The following is an 18382-nucleotide window of genomic DNA, read 5'->3' as shown; positions in this document are numbered from 1 at the left end:
TTTTATTTTAAAAATTAATAAAAAATAATAAAAATGTAACAAAAAACTAATTCAAAAATTTAGTAAGAATTTGAGAGAGGTACGTAAGTATTCTTTTGTAAAAAAATGTCCTAAATAAGTTGCTATGTTCCAAAAAATACCATATTCGTTTCATACCACATTAATCAAATGACTCCTGCAGCTTAATATTAAAAAGAATTCTGAACTAATTAAGCTTTGTTGGTAATTTAATTAAATGCGAATTAATTGAACTTGGTGAACCCCCAAGAACTTAAATTAAATTATATTTTTTTACATTTAAAAAATGTGATCTTCGTAATTTTAGGCACAAAAAAAAAGAGCAAAACAAACTAACGAAATTTAAAAAAAAATCGGAATGGAATGATATGTTGTGAATTATGAAGTTAGATACTTCAGGTATTTATAATACTTATATTAATAATGGGGTTTAACCACCATTCCTCAGATATATACGTCTATAACAGAAGCCACCAACATCATTCGATTACAATTAAATTTTTATGATGTGGGTGGAGTCGGTTACTTCGTTCTTATCCAAGCAACGCCAGTGTGATCAATTTACCACCGTTCCATTAATTATAATTGATCAGACTGCCGCTGGCTGGATTCGAACCCACAGCCTTAGTCTAAGTAGGCAAACGGTTAAAGTCGATTGCGCTTTAACTCGCCCGGCCACTTAGCCTCTACTTCAAGTATTTTTACTTCAATAAAACTTATAAAGGAAAAATAATAAAGTGCTGCTGTAAAGAGTCAATTAAAAAGAGACAAACAAAATTCTTAATTATCAAGATTCTAAATTTTATAATTCAATTAAATGTTGCGAAATATAATGTGATCTTTCTATTGCTAAATAAATTAGTTTTATGGATGGTTTAAATGGCCTTTTTAAAGGATGCTATATATTTTTTTAAACATATTTTCTATTTAAACAAGGATTTCTAGCAATTATTTTATGAATAATCTTCGCTAATCACTGTTTCAATTTGATTTTGTTGGTAATTTAATATCGGTTCTTCATGATACTCTTCTTTAATCAGTGGATCAATTTGATTTTGATGATACATTAATATTGGTTCTTCACGATACATTGCAGAAAATTGTGGCCTATTATGATAAGTATGTTTCGATAAAACATGGCGATCTAAATGATATTTACGTTTAAAATACATATCACATTGTGAACACTTATATCGTCGAACACAATGAATACATTCCTCTTTAACATGCCGATTAAAATGGCGTTTATTTTTATAACTTTTACCACATAATTTACATGTAAAACGATTATCTTTTACTTCTAAATATTCCATAAATTTAATAAAACGATTATTTTGTAAACTGTTCATTAATTTTGCATCATTATCATTATCATTATTTTGATAACATGATTGTGGTGTTGAGGTATTATAATCGTAATCATCGTTAAAGTTCGGTTTTTGATTACCATACTCTTCATTGGTAATCAATAAAAATTCTGAAACAATACAAAAAAATGTTTAGAGGTTGAGAGAGATGAAATTTTGTCTAAATATAAAACGGTAAAAAGATACACTTATAAAAACACAAATAGCTACATAATTTAATTTTCTTAATTTTTATTTATTACTACCACTTACATTTTTATGATTTTAGGATTTTGGATCAAGGAAACTTTATACAATTTAAAATTGCAACTTAATACCTCGTGGATTTAAAAAAATCCAACGATTCTTCATTATCGTCATGGTAAAAATATTTTTAATACATTTAACTAATTTAATAAATTTACCATCAGGAAATTTCTAAAATGTCATAGTTTCTCGCTTCCTAATCTTACTCTCTTTAATCGAACATACAACCTCTCCTCTCCCCATTCCAAGAAAGAAAATTATTAAAAATGATAATAGGTTACAATTATGTGCTTGTGAAAAAATGAAACATAAATGGAAAACGGTTAAAGTTGTGACATGTTCTCTAATCCGAACAAGAGTTATTAAGTCTTCCATATTTGGTATCGTTGCACAGGTTTTCAGAAATGGAATAATTGTTTATAATTGCTTGATAATTTTTTGTCCCTAACTAAATCTTTCAAGTAAATTCAAGAAAATTTAAAAAAATGTATGTCCCTTTAAACTTGTTCCATATATAATTCGAAAATTAGAAAAAAATTACTACGTAATAGCTACTTTCAAGGAAAATTATTTGAAACACGTTTGAATTCAACGATGAGGTTCCTAACGAAACTTACTTCTAAACTTTTATGGTTAAAAGAGTGCGCACTTTAAGTTTTACAATTCAAAATATTAGAAAATTTTTAAATCACCCCCCCTAAAATTTTCAGGATTGATTTAGGCATAGTCCAACTACATAAAAAATCAAGCCTTTTATCTAAAATTGCCTCGTCGCTTGTACATCCTACCGAATTCTAAATTAATGTGTTTAGTTTGTGGGTTTTATTTTTACAAGTTTAATAAATATTTTTATTATGGAAGTAATAAAAAATATTTTACGCCGAACATTCATTACTCTCCAATCAAGAATAATAAATTGGATAGAAAATTAAAATGAAAAAGTGATTAATTGCGTGTGTTTTTTTACTGCACAAAAAAAAGTTAGATTACATTTATTTTTTTGATACCACTAGAGACAAGAACGACAGAGGGGTAGCACAGCCATACCCGTTTCTCCTAACAACACATAACCTAGACATGGAAGTATTGATTAAATTCCAAATCTGTTTGTATGCTCTCTCAAGACTCAATGTAGGCAAACTCCATTCAATAACACTATACTACGTATTAGGGTGTTAAATAAAGGGCCGTAACAGCATATTATGTAGGGGTATCGAAAAATCAATGATTATACGATGATATAATAGCAGTGAACGGTTTGAATATGAGCATCAAAAAGGTCAGATTACATCAAGTAAATTCTATAAACTTTATTTTATAAGGTTTCAAATAAAATTTTACATCATTATCAAAAATTATGAAATTTATTTAAAAAAAAAAAAGACAAAAAATATTATATAATGAACATTTTCATTCGAAAAATAATTAATATGTTTACATACGAACTTTTATTCAATAACAATAAAAAAATATGTATTTGTCCAATTAAAATTCAGATTTGTTAATATAAATGCAATTTTTGGTGTTGTAACAAATTTTAATTTAAAATGATAACCACCAAAAACACTTTAAACTTTTTAAATAACAACTTTTTCAATTAGGTGTATTGAAAAAAAAAAACATACACCAAATACAGCGAGTCCTAAAAGACATGGACAACGGAATAGTGGGTGAATAGGGTATGGAACTTTAAGACCATAAAAATCCATCAGCGTTTTTCGATTGTATGCACAAGTAACGCGATATGCCCCAAAAAAGTTGTAGAAAATGAAGTTTACTTCAAATTATCATCTGATAATTTTGCTCTAACTGTTTGCAGAAGGTTCATCGTACAGTAGGTATAAGGTTCCTCGTACAGTATACGAGGGTCAATCCTCTAAATTGTAGCCTATAACTCCGATTGACTAGAAAATTTGAAAGAAAGTAGATAAAACTTCAAGAAACAAAAGTTATATGATGTCAAGTGGTGGTTATGCTCAGAGTGTGGAAACCTTAAGCCGATAAAATTTTTTTAAGCATGTTGTCAACCAAAATAAAGTTAATTGTTAAGCGGCAAGCATTTACTTGAGTTATCGTAATAAATTCATCAATTTTTGTACTGAATAAAACATAAAAAAGAAGGTACTAACAAATTTCTTTTCATTTTAACTCCGTTAATTTTCGAGCCAATGATTTGAAACATTTTTCATTTTCAAGTTTTTTTATATTACATTAAAAGTGTACACTTTTTTCAAAAACCCTCAACCTTAGTCATTTGATGTTAATTTCTCCGAATTCCAATAGCTAGAAAAATATTGACTTTACGAAATATGCTTGAATGACACTCTTTGCTTAGAATTCATCCTTATATCGATTTCCGATGTTATTTTCAACAAATATTTTCTCCTGGGAAGGGTTTTTACCACCTCCTGGAAAAAAAACACCATTCGGCACCATATAACTTTTGATCTATAGCGTGAACTAATCTTAATCTCAAATTTTCCTCGAAATCGGTGCCTTAGATTAAAATTTATATCTCGTCTTTTTTGCTCCTTGTATACTGAAGTAAAATTTTTATGTAAAAAACGACCAAATGAAAAATTGCAATTAATTTTAATTTCTACAACTTAGCTTTCTATAAAAATTCAAATTTTACTAATATTAATATAGAAACTCTAAAATTTTAAAACTCTAACAGTTTTTCTTTATAAAGGGTGCGTCAGATCGATAAACATCAATGGACTTCTGGTCCTAGAACTTTTCTCTCTACCCACTTCTTTTCTACCACCATTTATTTCAATTTATTAATTATTTAGTTAGAAATTAATTAGAAATTGGTCATCTTATTTGATTTCAAAATTAAATTCGAATAAGATTTTTACTGAACTTGTAAAATTAAAAAAATAACAAACGGTTTTTAATCTGAAGTAACAATCAAAGTTTGTAATATATGATTAAATTTCAATAATTATAACAAATTATTTTGGATCCTCTGAATTATAATCTAAATTTTGGTAGTAAAGATGATTATCACTTGTTTTATAATCATTTGTGTTAGATAATGTGCATTCCATTTTATGCATCGATTGTATATGTCGATATAAATTATCCTTGCGTTTACAACAATATAAGCAAATAGGACATTGGTACCGTTTATATGCACCAATAAAATCACATTCGCCTTTAATATGTCGATAAAATGTTTGCTTATGTTTATAATTTTTCCCGCACAATTTGCATGTGTAACGATTATTCCATACTTTTAGTAAATCGTTATAGTTTGTTTCCATTAAGACTTTTATTCCATTTTCATCCACTAAATCTGAATGATCTGAAATATTATGGAACATAAAAGATTAAATAATTCAAAATAATAAAAGAAGGTTGTTTTCCCCAGAATATTCTAAAGCACTATTCACTATTTTTTATTTTGAAAAACGTATTTCATTTTGGGTTCACTAAACCAGGCAGATATAAGAAGGAAAAGATTTTTGGCTGAAATACGTGCAAAATTATGTACTAGAATACTCCAATGGAAAAGAGTTGTATTATTAAAAAATGTTAGGAAAAATTAATAAGCGTCCCATTAAGAATCACCATGTTTAAAAAAAATTAGTCTAAAAAATAAACAATTAATAAATTTTTTAAATAAATTTATTTAACAAAAACAAACAAAAATTCAGTCTTATTTTCTAAATTGGCGGTGGCATTGTGGTTTTATTTGCATCATTTATTTGGAAATCACCGTCCATTTGGTGAATTATCATATGAGTCCTCAAATGTGTGTTTCGTTTAAAAGCCCGATCACAAATCTGGCACACAAAAGATCGTGGAACGCCACATTCATATTTTAAATGTCGTAATAAATTATATCGCTTATTATAATTTCGATTACAACGTGGGCATGTAAATTTATTTCCAAAATTTGATTCCAAATCATTCCCATAATCTAAAAAATTAATTATAATGATTAGTAAAAATATTTTTTTTTATAAATATATACAAAAAAAAAATCAAACCGTTGAAAACAAACCACTGGAAAAAAAACAAAACAAAACAAAAAAAAAGGAAATAAAAAAAGAAAAAAAAATTTCATATTTATATATTTTCAAAATCACTTCTACAAACTGACAAGAGAAAATTGAATATTAACAAGAAAAAAAGAAAACACTTCATTTTTAATTAAACAGTCCCAAATTAGGTAACTAGAACTTAAACAAGAAATTTTTTTTAAGAAAATGGATGCAATAAGTACCCTAATTAATATATATTTTTAATAATTAACATAATGTTTCCTAAAATTGAGCCACTTAAAAAAAATCTTTCAACAATTTGTAAAATATTGATTTCATTACACTTTTTTAAAAGTAAAAGGCACAGAATTATCATATTAAGTGTACCATTTTACAAAATCCAGCTAAAAATATATTTCACGAAGGACCCTTGAAAAAAATGATTCGAGTAAAAATCTCATCTATCAGAAGCCTTAAGTAAGGTCCATACTTGCAAGATCGCTTGAAAATCAACTCATTATCATAACTGATAAGACATATATGAAAATTTCCAATCATCAAGTTATTATTTATAAAATAACAAACAATTTAAACCGAAACCGAATTTAAAAATTAATCTTAAAATTAATTCTTATTTTCCATTCGATTTCTGCTATTTACATCGAATTTGGCTTACCAAAAAAAGTTGAAGTGACTTCCTTTTGGCGATTCTATTAAACGTTCTCTCTACGAATTTTCTCGAAAGTGTTGGGTTTTCACAAGAGCACGATAACAGCATATTTAAACTAACGGCCTGAAAAGAATAACTCTCTAATTTAAAATCTTTCATCTCTTACCAGCTATGAACATAAGTAAAATTTTACAACCAAGAAAAATGTTGTCTGCGAGTTAGTCCTCTTCCAAGTAGAACAACTTTTACGTGGGTCTATTTTGACAAAAACCTTTAGTTGAGCAAATGAACTGAATTAATTAAAATGGGACACCTAATATATTTAAGGCAAGAGTTTAATATTATATTTTAAATTCGATTGTCTTTCATTCGGTACAACAATTATCAAATTAATGATTGATTAAACAAGTACAAATTACAACAATGTATAATTTAAGAAAAAATGACATTAAACAATGTAAGAACAACAAAAAAATATTTATGTAAAATTGAAATAACCTAGATTATTAATTTTTTACAAGGCACCATGTTTTTAATTAAATAATAATACTTGAAGAAAAGAAATTAATTTTTGGTAAAAAATAATAAATATTTTAAATGTCTTACGTAAAAATATTAATCACTTTTTTTAAACAATTTTCATTCACTTTTTTGGTTTTTTGAATATACAAATCAGATGAAAACACCAAAAAAAAAATTTGCATTTTACAGTAATCTAATAGTATATAAAAATAAAGTTTTAAAAAGAAATATTTTAAATTTAAAATATTGATGATGTTCGAGAAATTATTAAAGTTGAGTTATAATACTGTGTCCAAAAAATAAGGTGACAATTGAATTTAAACTGCGCGCGTTTGTTGTGTATTATGAATTCCTTCCGCCCGGCCAAAAAATCAACGAGGAATATTATTTGAACGTTATGCGTCATTTGCGTAACGCTATCAGCCTAAAAAGGTCAGAATTGTGGAAAGACAATTCATGATTTTTACACCACGATAATGCACCATCCCATACTGCAATCATAATTCGTGATCATTTCGTCAAAAATTCAACCCATATCGTTCCGCAACCATTGTATTCATCTGATCTGGCGCCGTGCGACTTCTGGCTGTTAAGCAAGCTCAAACACGATACGATAGAGAAGATTCAAGCCGCAGCGAAGACGGAACTAAAGGCAATCCCGGAAAGTGATTACAACCAGTGTTTCGAAGATGGGAAAATCCGTTGGCATAAGTGCATTGCATCAGGAGGGGATTACTTTGAAGGGGATGAAATTGATTTGGAAAAATAAAGAATTTTCAAAATAAATACAATGTCACCTTATTTTTTGGGCATAGTAATATGTGTACTTTAAACAATGAGTTGCTTGAAAAATATTTTATTTACGTGAACGCCATTGTATGAGAGCTCATTGGAAGTCTTTGAAAGTCTTGAAAATTTTATGAAAGATTTCGGATAACTTCTTTTCAGACTAATATTTAGAAGAACTTTCGGAGAGTTAGGTATTTAGTAAATTGTGAAGATAACTGAATAACGATAGATGTATTAAGAATAAAAATATAATAATATAATAAACCTGAAATATTCCTTTTTAGTTTACGACAAATGCGATTTAAATTTTCAAATAAATGAGGCAAAAAATCAATTTATATTTATTTTAAAAATCTATATCTTTTATATACTATTAAGTTTACCAACCAACAACTCCACTGTAATAATATATTGTCAAAATTTGTGCACATAGAAAAGTCTACAAATAATTTACATAAAAAATTCCAAGAAAAAAAAAACATTTTTAAAAGAATACAAAATTGGAATGAATTACAATTGATTGTAACAAAATAAATTATTTGTAGACATTATTTTGCAAATTTGTTTTCATTTCCAAATTTTTATAACTTCACCATTATCTGTGGTTGTATTAACAATCGTTGTAGTCGATGTTGGCGTTGATGTTGATGACCAAGAACGATTGAATTCACTCTTAATTGTATGCTTATTCATAATATGTCGACGTAAATTAAAGCTACGTAAAAATTTCATGTTACAATATTCACATTCATATTTGGATGCTTTACCACAGGTTTGATATAAATGACTACTTAATGAATTCACATTCTTAAATTGTTTAAAGCACTTCGGGCATATATTGTATTGGGCAAAAAAAGCTGTAAACAAACAAAAAAAATAACATAAAATTAAAACAAAATAGTAAATAAATAAGAAAAATTATAAAAATAAAATACGAATAAATTAATAAACAAACCCAATTATTAATAAACAAAATACAAAAAAAAAAAAGAGAAAAAAAAATCTGTAAAAATTAAATTTAAAAAAAAGATAAAATTTTAAAAATTTGTAAAATTGAACAAAAATATTTATTTACTTTTTTTCATTTTAATGTACTCTGAAATTAAAATCAAATTTTAATGAGTATAAAAACTATATGTGATTGCAATGAGCTAATTAATGGTAAAACCGATTTTGAAATATAGTCTGATCCACAAGTCCTTAACCAATTTTAATGTGAATTACCTTGTAGGGAAAGTTAGAGTAAGAAAATTGGTTCAAGCAAAAGTTGTAGAATTCAAAGTGAGACCTTGAATTATTCTCTGATTTACGTCTTTATTAAAGGAAAGTCCGATTCGTAACTGGTAAGAGGTAATCGAGAGGTGCAATCGATTTCTGCCAAATGTAGTCGATTTTCAACTAAAAATTGAAATTATTCGAGTTCGAAGGTGGCTTAGGTGAACTATGCTATTTTTATATGTCACTATCTGACAGTCTGTAAATCTAGTCTCTAGTTCTCAATTGTCTGGGTGAATATCAGAAATAGAAGCATATTTTATCAAATTTTTAATTTGACACTTCAAAATAATATTGAAACGAAATTTGTGGAAAAGTTGGTATATTTATTTCTCAAATTCACAGAGATAACTTTGGAATTTAAGATTATTTAATGAAGAGAAGTGAAATTTACAAAACTTAACCCCTGACAAATTTTTCGGGTACGGAACCCTAAACTCGCACTTGAAACATAGCTAAGAACACTCTACGTTAAATTATCTTTCAAACGAAATCAAAAAATTCAAATCTGTGTTACCAAATGAACAAATAGAAAGTGTTAAATCACAAAAAAGGAACGTTATATAAAGACAAAAAGATATTCGAATTAATTTTATAATAAAAATCACGAGAAAAGTGGCAAAAACAATTATGATGAAAATTCGTAACCATAGTAATTGAAAAATAATATTTACTAATCATAAATTTTTTTTTTTAAATTCAATTTGAAACATTTATTTCGAAATTATTAAACTATTATATTCAAAATTATAAATGATGGATTCTAAATCTTTAGGTCCTTTCGCACAAAGTTATCAAAAATCATTAAGCGCTCGAAAAGCGAACAAGCTATGTTTAGAAAAATATCATTTAATGCCATCGCGTAAAACAAATAACCCATTTTTAAGTTTTCTACGGATGTACTGCAAGAATTATGGAAAAAATGATGCTATGTCACTTGAAAATGCTATAAATGCCTGGATGGTAATGTCACGAGATGAGCGAAGTGCATTTGGGGTCACTACAGAAGAACAAAAAGAAAACAATGAAATTCAGAAAAAAAAAACTTGAAAAGAAAGTAAAGGAAACCAACAAAAAGAAGTAATTTTTGCATATGTGGTGTATTGTCAAATTGTTTGAAATGTTTTTGTTACGTTAATTGTGTACCAATTTTATATTAAAAATAATTTTTTATTTATATTATATAATAAGAATCCATTTTTGTGAAACAATATCTATTTAAAATAAAGCTACTATCAATCATATTATAGAAAAGTGTAATCACTTAATTTTTCTGCATATTATCTGAAAAGTTCTTGAAGAAAAGAATAATTCTCAACAGTCACAAAAGCTCTAAAATTCTGTTTGAGATATTTTAGTTACAAGTTGAGAACACAAAAGTGAAGGTGTCCTTGTTAAGTTGACACATGCTTGAAACTCGAAAAGTTGACGTATCAGAAAATGTAGTTTTAAATAAAAATTTTATTACGTAGAGGCTAAATTATTAAAGACTGAAAAGGAGATAGGTGATCGAAGATGATAAAAGAAGCTCAGGTAAATTGTTTTAAAAAAAAAAGAATACAAGAAAAGAGATATTCGAAAAATTTCGAACTTAAAAAAAATTTAGTTAGTCTTTATTCATTAAAATTAAGAGTAAAAAAGAAAAGTCCAATTTCATATGCAGTTTAGACTCAGGCGTTGAATAGTCGAATTTTGGCCATATTAAATTCCAGAACCTTAAACTGTTTTTGTCTTTCAGTAGCCTTCCTTTTATAAAACATTCAATTTTTATTGATAATTAAAATTTCAGTATCATCCTAAAACATAAATAAAATTTTAATTAAATAAATTCATTAGCTACCTTGAAGGAATTCAAATTAAATGGAAAAAATAGGATACGAATCGTTAGGAAATAATTAATTTTACAATCGAAAAATAATCAATTTTCAATTTTTTAATAAAATTTTTTATGCAACAACATTGAGATACAAATTTTACATAGGATTTGGCGTTTCACAAATTGAAAAATTATTTTCAACTGAACAAAACAAAATATTCAAATGCCAGTTAAACTACGAAGCAAAAAATTTTTGGTAAACAAAACTTATAATATTAGCATAGATATTATTTTGGTAATGTAAATACACAAAAACGATAACTAGTGATTGTCCTGTGGAAAAACTTTTTATATGTTAGCAAATTTATTTTTTTTTTTTGGTAGCAATCAAATTTATACTCGTTGTTTTTTCATTTAAACGTTTCTTTCCATTCTCTTCAGTGCAAGTAGATTCAAACAATCCTATATCTAGCTAGAGACAAGGTATTTATCTTGACCTCTGTGTTTCTCAAACGAATTCAGAAATATTTAGTCGCGGAAACAAACAAAACACGAAAACAGTCAATTCGAAAAATTTGAACAGTAAGTTGGATTTGAATACGGCTTTCTGGATTCGTTAGAGCGAATTTCCTGACGCTCTATCGAATCGAATTCAGAAAACCGCATTCAAATTTGTCTTACTGTTCAGATTTTCAAACTACGATGCTTCGTTTCCGCGACTAACTGATCAAGTTTACAAAGCAAAATAGTTTGCAAATCATATAAAATACTTGACCTTTTGGTAAAATGCAATTTTATATTTTCTGACACTATAATTAGTAACGTAAAGATCTAAAATCACGACAGTTCAACAAGGGTATGGGTTTAAAAAATTGCCAGTTCAACAATTTAAAATTATATTTTGATTCAATAAAATGCCTATCAAATTTGATCAGTTTAATCCAGATAACATCATTAGGCCGGAGGTAAAAGTAATAACCGCTCACTGTGTAAAATGTTTCGTTTGACATCATAAGTGTTTTCAAATTAACCTGTCCAAAATTATAAGTATATAATGGAATTAAAATAAATAAAATAAATTGAAATTTAAAGTAAAATTTTTACTAAAACTGCCAAATTATAAATAAAAAACAGATAAAGGAACTCTATCGAATCTTAAAGAGAGAGCAAAATTTTTAACAATGCATCGTTGACGTCAAGTATAGGTATAGGCTAACTTTTGAAAAAGTTTTCATCTTTATACTACGAAAATGGATTGGAAAATAAAAACAAACGCGTACCGGCCCATTTTAAGAGGAAATAAATATATAGCATTTACAATTTTTATAGGGGGGCATCTTTATGTTTTAACTGGGGAGGGTATACTTTTTTTTTAAGAAAAAAGAATTATTTGATAAATTTTCTCCAAGACCTCAATTTTCATTACAATATTTTGATCTGTTTTTCATACTCTGAAGCCTGAAGAAAAAATTATTATTTGAAATTCTTCTTAATGTAAACTTTTGACACTGAAAATAGCTGCAAAAAAATTTTTACAACAAAAAGTGCTTGTTTTTGCTTCAAAAATAAAAAATAGCTACAAAAAGCTAAAAAATAGCTACAATAAGAAGAAAAAATGAGCCTATATGTGTTTTCGCGTTTTCCAAACTATTTCCGAAATATATAAAGGTGGAAGCTTTTTTAAAAAACCACCCTGTATAAAGTGTGTGCTAGTATTTGTAAGGCACACAGTATTTTCTAACTGGAAAAACTATTTAAAAAATATTAGGAATGAGTTGTCATGAAATTAAAGAAAAAAATATTTATAAATAATATTATTATTTAAAAATGGAAACCATGTCGTAATCGAACATGTTGTTTTAACACATATTTTCGTTTAAAACTTTTCATACATATGTGACAATGAAATCGTGTGTTTCGACAATCTTGATGTAAATGCTGACGTAATGTGTCCAATTTAACGAAAGTTCTATGACATTTTGGACAAACATATTCATCATTAGCATTTTTTTCAATCATACGTGTTGGTATACGTTGTTCACCTCTTTCACGGCGTAATAAATATTCACTTGGGTCATAATAATAATAAGAATGTTGAAGTGACGATTGATAATCTGAAAAATTATATACAAAAAAAGTTTTCAAAAATAATAACAATTTTTTACAAATTATTAAATATTAAATTCAATTGGAGAAATATTATTACGTTTATAATATTAATACCTAAAATATGGTCATGTACACTTACGATAAAAGAAATTGATCCTAAAAGAATAAAAAATGGTCGGAAGTCTGTGTTTAGGCATGTTAGTCAAAAGCAATAAAAATTTTTACATGATATATTGGCTTTCGTCAGTCTACTTTTGACGGAATGATTGCACTGTAATAATTTCAGTATTTGATTAGAATTATTTTATTACTCCAATCATCTCAGGGTTTCACTTCGAAATCTGACGGAATAAGCTGAATTTTTGTACAAACCTTTATTTTGATAATACAAATGTTGTCTCAACAGTCACATATGATTACGTGTGCGCGTCCTTAGACATTCAAAGACAAAGGTAGTACGTTAAGCTGAGCGCTTCATCTTCTGCGTCCTCTATTTCAAAAACAGTTCAACGTACAAAAAAAATTTCAGGCAAAGTTTGTAGATAATTTTATCCTCTACAACTTTAATAATAAATGTAAATACGATTAAGGACAAAAGAAACGAGATATTCTCAAAAAACTGATTTATACTACCTTTGACCTTGAATATCTAAGACAACCCACACGTGACCATAAGTAACTTTTGAGACGACATTTGTACTATCAAAATACAGGTTTGTACAAAAATTCAGCTTATTCCGTTATATTCCGTTGTGGTAAATACAGGCTTTATAAATAGTAATAAACCCAGGGCACTCGCTCTGTTTTTTTTATAGATGGGCAAACTAACTTTGGTAACAAAAAAAAGCCCCTCTCCCCTCCCACAATGAACATAGATTCGAAAAAAAGAAGTTAAAATAAGAAAATTATGCTACTTGAGGACCCCTACACTTTTAGAGCCACAAGTAGCATTATTTCACATTATATATTTTTTTAAATACCTCATTTTTAAGATATATGTCTATTAGCAGGAAAAGGAAGGTAAATAAAATCCTTGAATCCTTGAATCGATTTAGGAATTATTTTCTCGGTTTTTTATTACAGATTTTGTCAAAAATAAAAATAAATTTTAATCGAATTTCAAATAAGAAAAGGAGATGGGAGATAAATAACATTTTGAAATATTTAGAACAATAATTAATTAAAGTTTTTATTTCATAATTTATCTTATGCTTAGTAAAAGAAATGATTATGCACAGTTTTTAAATGTTGCTTCAATACATATTTACGTTTAAAACTCTTTGTACAAATTTCACACGTAAAACGTGTATTTTGACAATCTTTATATAAATGATTACGTAAGCTATCTAAACGTATAAAATTACGTCCACATTTTGGGCATAAGTATTCATCATTCTCGTTACGTTTGATCATATTTGTTGGATACCTTTCACGTCGTATACGTCTTGGCTGATCATCGTAAAAATAATATGGCTGTTGTTGCATAAACATATTATTATAATCTGCAAGAAATACAAAAACACAAATTATTACTGATTTAATAAAAAAAATAGATTTAAAAAACCCGACTACACCATGGATTAATTCTTTATTAATAGCAGCAGTAGTCGATTATTTTTTATAGGCAAAAATATTATTTTAAAAATATATATTCATACTTGACATGTTTGAATAGCTTGTTGCTTCATTGCTTCATATTTTGTACTTTGTACAAATCCACTCCTAAATTAGTTTGAAAAGAAAGGATCTCGAAGTTTTGTAAGGTATAAATGGCTTTCAAACAAAATAATCAAATCTTCATACGGGATTAAATTTATACATTTTCTAACAAAGCACTTAAATTTTCAAGCACTCCAAACTTACTAGTTATTTTCTGGTACGAAAAATTGTTAAATGAAAATGAAGATTGAAAAAAATTAAAAAAACTAATTTCCAGTACAATCATTCCAGCCATGCCAGAAATGTAAAGAGCAAATCAATACATCAAAATTTTTATTCATACAAATAATCAACAACTTTTACCTGAAACACTTTTTACGAAACGAATTCGGCAAAAATAAATAATACAAGTAACTTACCTATTATTTGCCAATGCAAATCAGACTTTTGCAATCCATTTTTGCCGATTGTTTTCGAAAAAAAAAATCGAAAAAAAGGTGTTGATTCGTTTGTAAAGAACAATTTTAAGACTCCGATATTTCAACCTGCGTTTTAGCTGAAAATTATTACCAAATTTTTAAGTCAATTTCTATCTTTATTTAAAAACTGTAAACTTAAATAATATTTTTCCGAAGATTTTATAAAATTGATCAAAAGCGATTTCCAATGAAAAAAATTTGCGAGATCTAAGGGCCAAAAATAGTAAAATAATTTTTAAACTAAAAATGTGTTATATTTCGTATTTTTGGGTTTATCTTTACAGTTTTTATCATCACATTAAAAATTAAAATAAATTAAATAAATAATCGTGCTAAAAATTAAATTAGAAAGAAATACGTTGAATATTTATATAAATAATAATTAATCACACAAATCTATAATAAATTCTACATAAATATTAGAAATACAAAAAACCCTGTTGATTAAATAAAATAAAAAAATCTATTATAAAAACACCTTAATTACAATAGCCAATCAACCTATAGATTTTTATTTACGTATTTAGCCTGGAATTTTATCCAAAACCAAAGGATAAAAATCCCCAATTCAATTAAAATTTAGCTTCAAAATTTTGTAACTTCGTCTTGGAATTATTTTCTTAGAGGTATGAAGCGTACGATAGATAAAACTTCTATTCCTAAAATGTATTTGCCAAATTCTCTGATGTAGTATCAATCCAAATTTTAGTAAATAATATCTATTATTGATTGTAATTTACGGTCCAACAATAGCTAGATATAAGCTATTGATCCATGGGAAAGGAGCTTAAAAAATCCCCCGAATAAATAAATTAAAGCTTAGCGTATATTGTTTTATTATTTTTGAAGAGTTGTATAAAAAACATAAAAAAGCACTGCTTCAGATAGTCTTAATGACTTTATTCAACTGCTGCTCTTTTAAGTGGAATTTTTTAAGCTACTTCACTTTTGTTAATTTTTTTTTATAAAAAAACATTTTTTCTTCTATAAAGAAATTAAAAATTCTAAAATATTCGAAATAAAGCTGTTATGTTACCATTTTTGATTGGCGTAAAATCATTCTTTGATTAACGTGAAACTTTATTATTTTTTTAAAGAATGTAAAGAATCTAAACCAACTTATTTATTCTCTTTAATATTCACTGGTGGAAAAAAATTTATGAAGACAAGCGGTTTTTCAGATAAGAATGGTTCAAGTTACAATTTAATTTTAAGCCCTGCGATTATATCCTTATTTATATTCTACATGTCCTGGGTATTTTCATTGTTTACACCCAGATACTTTTTCTTATTCCACTGTACCTGGGTGTGAACAATAAAATTGGGAAAATAAACAGGATTTTCGAAAAATAGAAGTACCCAGGGCAGGTAGAATGTGAATACCTATAACATATCGAAATTTCAAATCGATAGAGTAGAGGGTATAATCGCAGTGCATGAAATTCTTTATAGCTTTAAACATTCTTATCTGGAAAATCGCTTTTTTTATAATTTTTTTTTTTCCACCAATGAATATTAAAGTGAATTCTTTAAAAAGTTATAAAGTTTCACCCCAATTACAGAATGATTTCAAATCAAAAATATTTACATAATGGCCTGAATTCAAATATTTTAGAATTTTTAATTTCTTTATGAAAAAAATATGATTTTTTATATAAAAAAAAAAAAAAAAAAAAAAAAGAAAAAACTTCATTATCATTTTCTGAGGTTACACTTTTTTAATGTCAGACTTCAAATCATTGTACTGTATTTAAGGTAATCATTTTGAGATCTAATGAAATAAGTACTACAAAAAATTTTTTGTTAAATTAAGTACATAATTAAAATTATTTTGTATATTACAATTTTTGGTGCACTTACGTAGGAAAAAAACTTCCTCGTGAAGACTGTCATGTGTTCGTACGTCTTAAGACTTAAAAATAAGTTACAAATCATTTGAAACTCCCACTCAGGTAAAAAAGATTTAAGAATTCCAAATCTATTTTTATTTCGTACCAACTCACAGCATGTTACAAAGGTTTTTAGCAAATAATGTTTGATAAAGGCATGTGAAAAAAAAAATTATTTTTTAAATTTAAAAATTCATAAAGATTAGGTAAAATTTTTTTTAACTGTTTATAACGTGAAAATAAACCAACTTATTTATTCTCGTTAAATAAGTGCATTCGTCAGACACTTAAGTGGTGGAAACTAATGTTTTATTAAGGTGTTTCGATACCAAAACGAAATTCTTACCAAAAAACTGAAATTTTGTGTGTCAATTAATGATTATTTAGTACGCCTTCCACATAAACAAGTCGATTCTCTGTACGGTTTACGATAAATTAATTATTAAAAACAGTTCATGGTGATGAAGTAATAAATGTTGGTTTTTAACTCAATAAGTTTAACCTTTTAAAAATGTTTAATCATTTACATAAAAAACTTTTATCAATATTCCTCAAGTTTTAACTTTTTTTGGCAAAAAAATTGACTTTGATAGTTAATTTCTCCTAAATCGTTCAGAGAATCGATATGCATTTTTTACAAAAGACGTATAGGATCATTGATTGATAAATAAAATTTCAAATATTTTGAATCATTTTCAATTTTTTGGGACGAAATACCTTAAGAAGAATAATCGTTGATTTGTGCCATTTTTCGAACAAATTTTTATTAATATCATAAGACAACATGTCTTACTTACGTTTCTTCTCAGTATTTAAAAAAAAATTACATTATGTAATAAAATATTAAATAAGAAATTTCGAAGCTTTGTTGTTTAAAATCGAATAGACATTTTTCGTCGATTACGTGAACTTGAAAATCATTTTAAATTTGAAAAAATAAAATAATACATTATTTAAATAAAAAATTAATTAATTAATTATAATTTTCCATAGATAAAATATCAATGAATGACAAACAAATGAATAATTTCAAAAATTTTGCCACCACTTTTCACTATTTTAAATTAAACTTCTTGCGATAGATTTCACAAACTTTTCTTTCCTATATTTTCCTACGAAGGCAATCTGAACATTGCACATATTTCATTAACGCATTATAAACAGATACAAAAAGAATATTTTCCCAATTGCATCATACACTACGATATGAATTACCTAAAAAAAAGCATTTTTAAATCACCAAAAATAATTTTTATGCACAGTTCGTTGATGCTGTTTCAAATGATATTTGCGTTTAAACAATTTTTCACATAAATTACATGAAAATTTTGGTGTATGACAGTCTAAACTAATATGTGTACGTAATGATGATATATTCGTAAATTTTTTGCCACATTTTGGGCACATATAATTATTGAATTCATCTTTTTGTATTGATGATAACGGATATCTTTGTTTTCCACCAAATTGTATTTGATAATGTCGTGGCCAATCAAAAATACGCCAATCTCCGTCTGAAATAATAAGTTTATGTTAGCGAAAAAAGATTTT

General features: G+C 26.7%; 1 protein-coding gene across 28 annotated transcripts in view; it reads right to left on the bottom strand.

Annotated features, from left to right (window-relative positions):
* Positions 1-18382, bottom strand: part of LOC123299073 (longitudinals lacking protein, isoforms A/B/D/L) — a 422122-nt gene that overhangs the window by 275044 nt on the left and 128696 nt on the right. The window contains exon 5 of one of the 28 annotated variants that reach the window (XM_044881251.1): positions 4574-4941. The exons of 26 other annotated variants lie outside the window; for them this stretch is intronic. In XM_044881251.1, the coding sequence (XP_044737186.1) occupies positions 4589-4941 (353 nt within the window). In that variant the 3' untranslated portion in view covers positions 4574-4588. Of the gene's footprint in view, positions 1-4573; positions 4942-8153; positions 8462-18382 lie in introns of those variants that run through there. One more of the 28 variants, XM_044881266.1, reaches the window with a different exon arrangement.

Source organism: Chrysoperla carnea, chromosome 4 (assembly GCF_905475395.1).
Source record: "Chrysoperla carnea chromosome 4, inChrCarn1.1, whole genome shotgun sequence".
Lineage (NCBI taxonomy): Eukaryota > Metazoa > Arthropoda > Insecta > Neuroptera > Chrysopidae > Chrysoperla > Chrysoperla carnea.
Note: the sequence above shows the minus strand (reverse complement) of the source record. Positions and strands in the feature narration are given on the sequence as shown.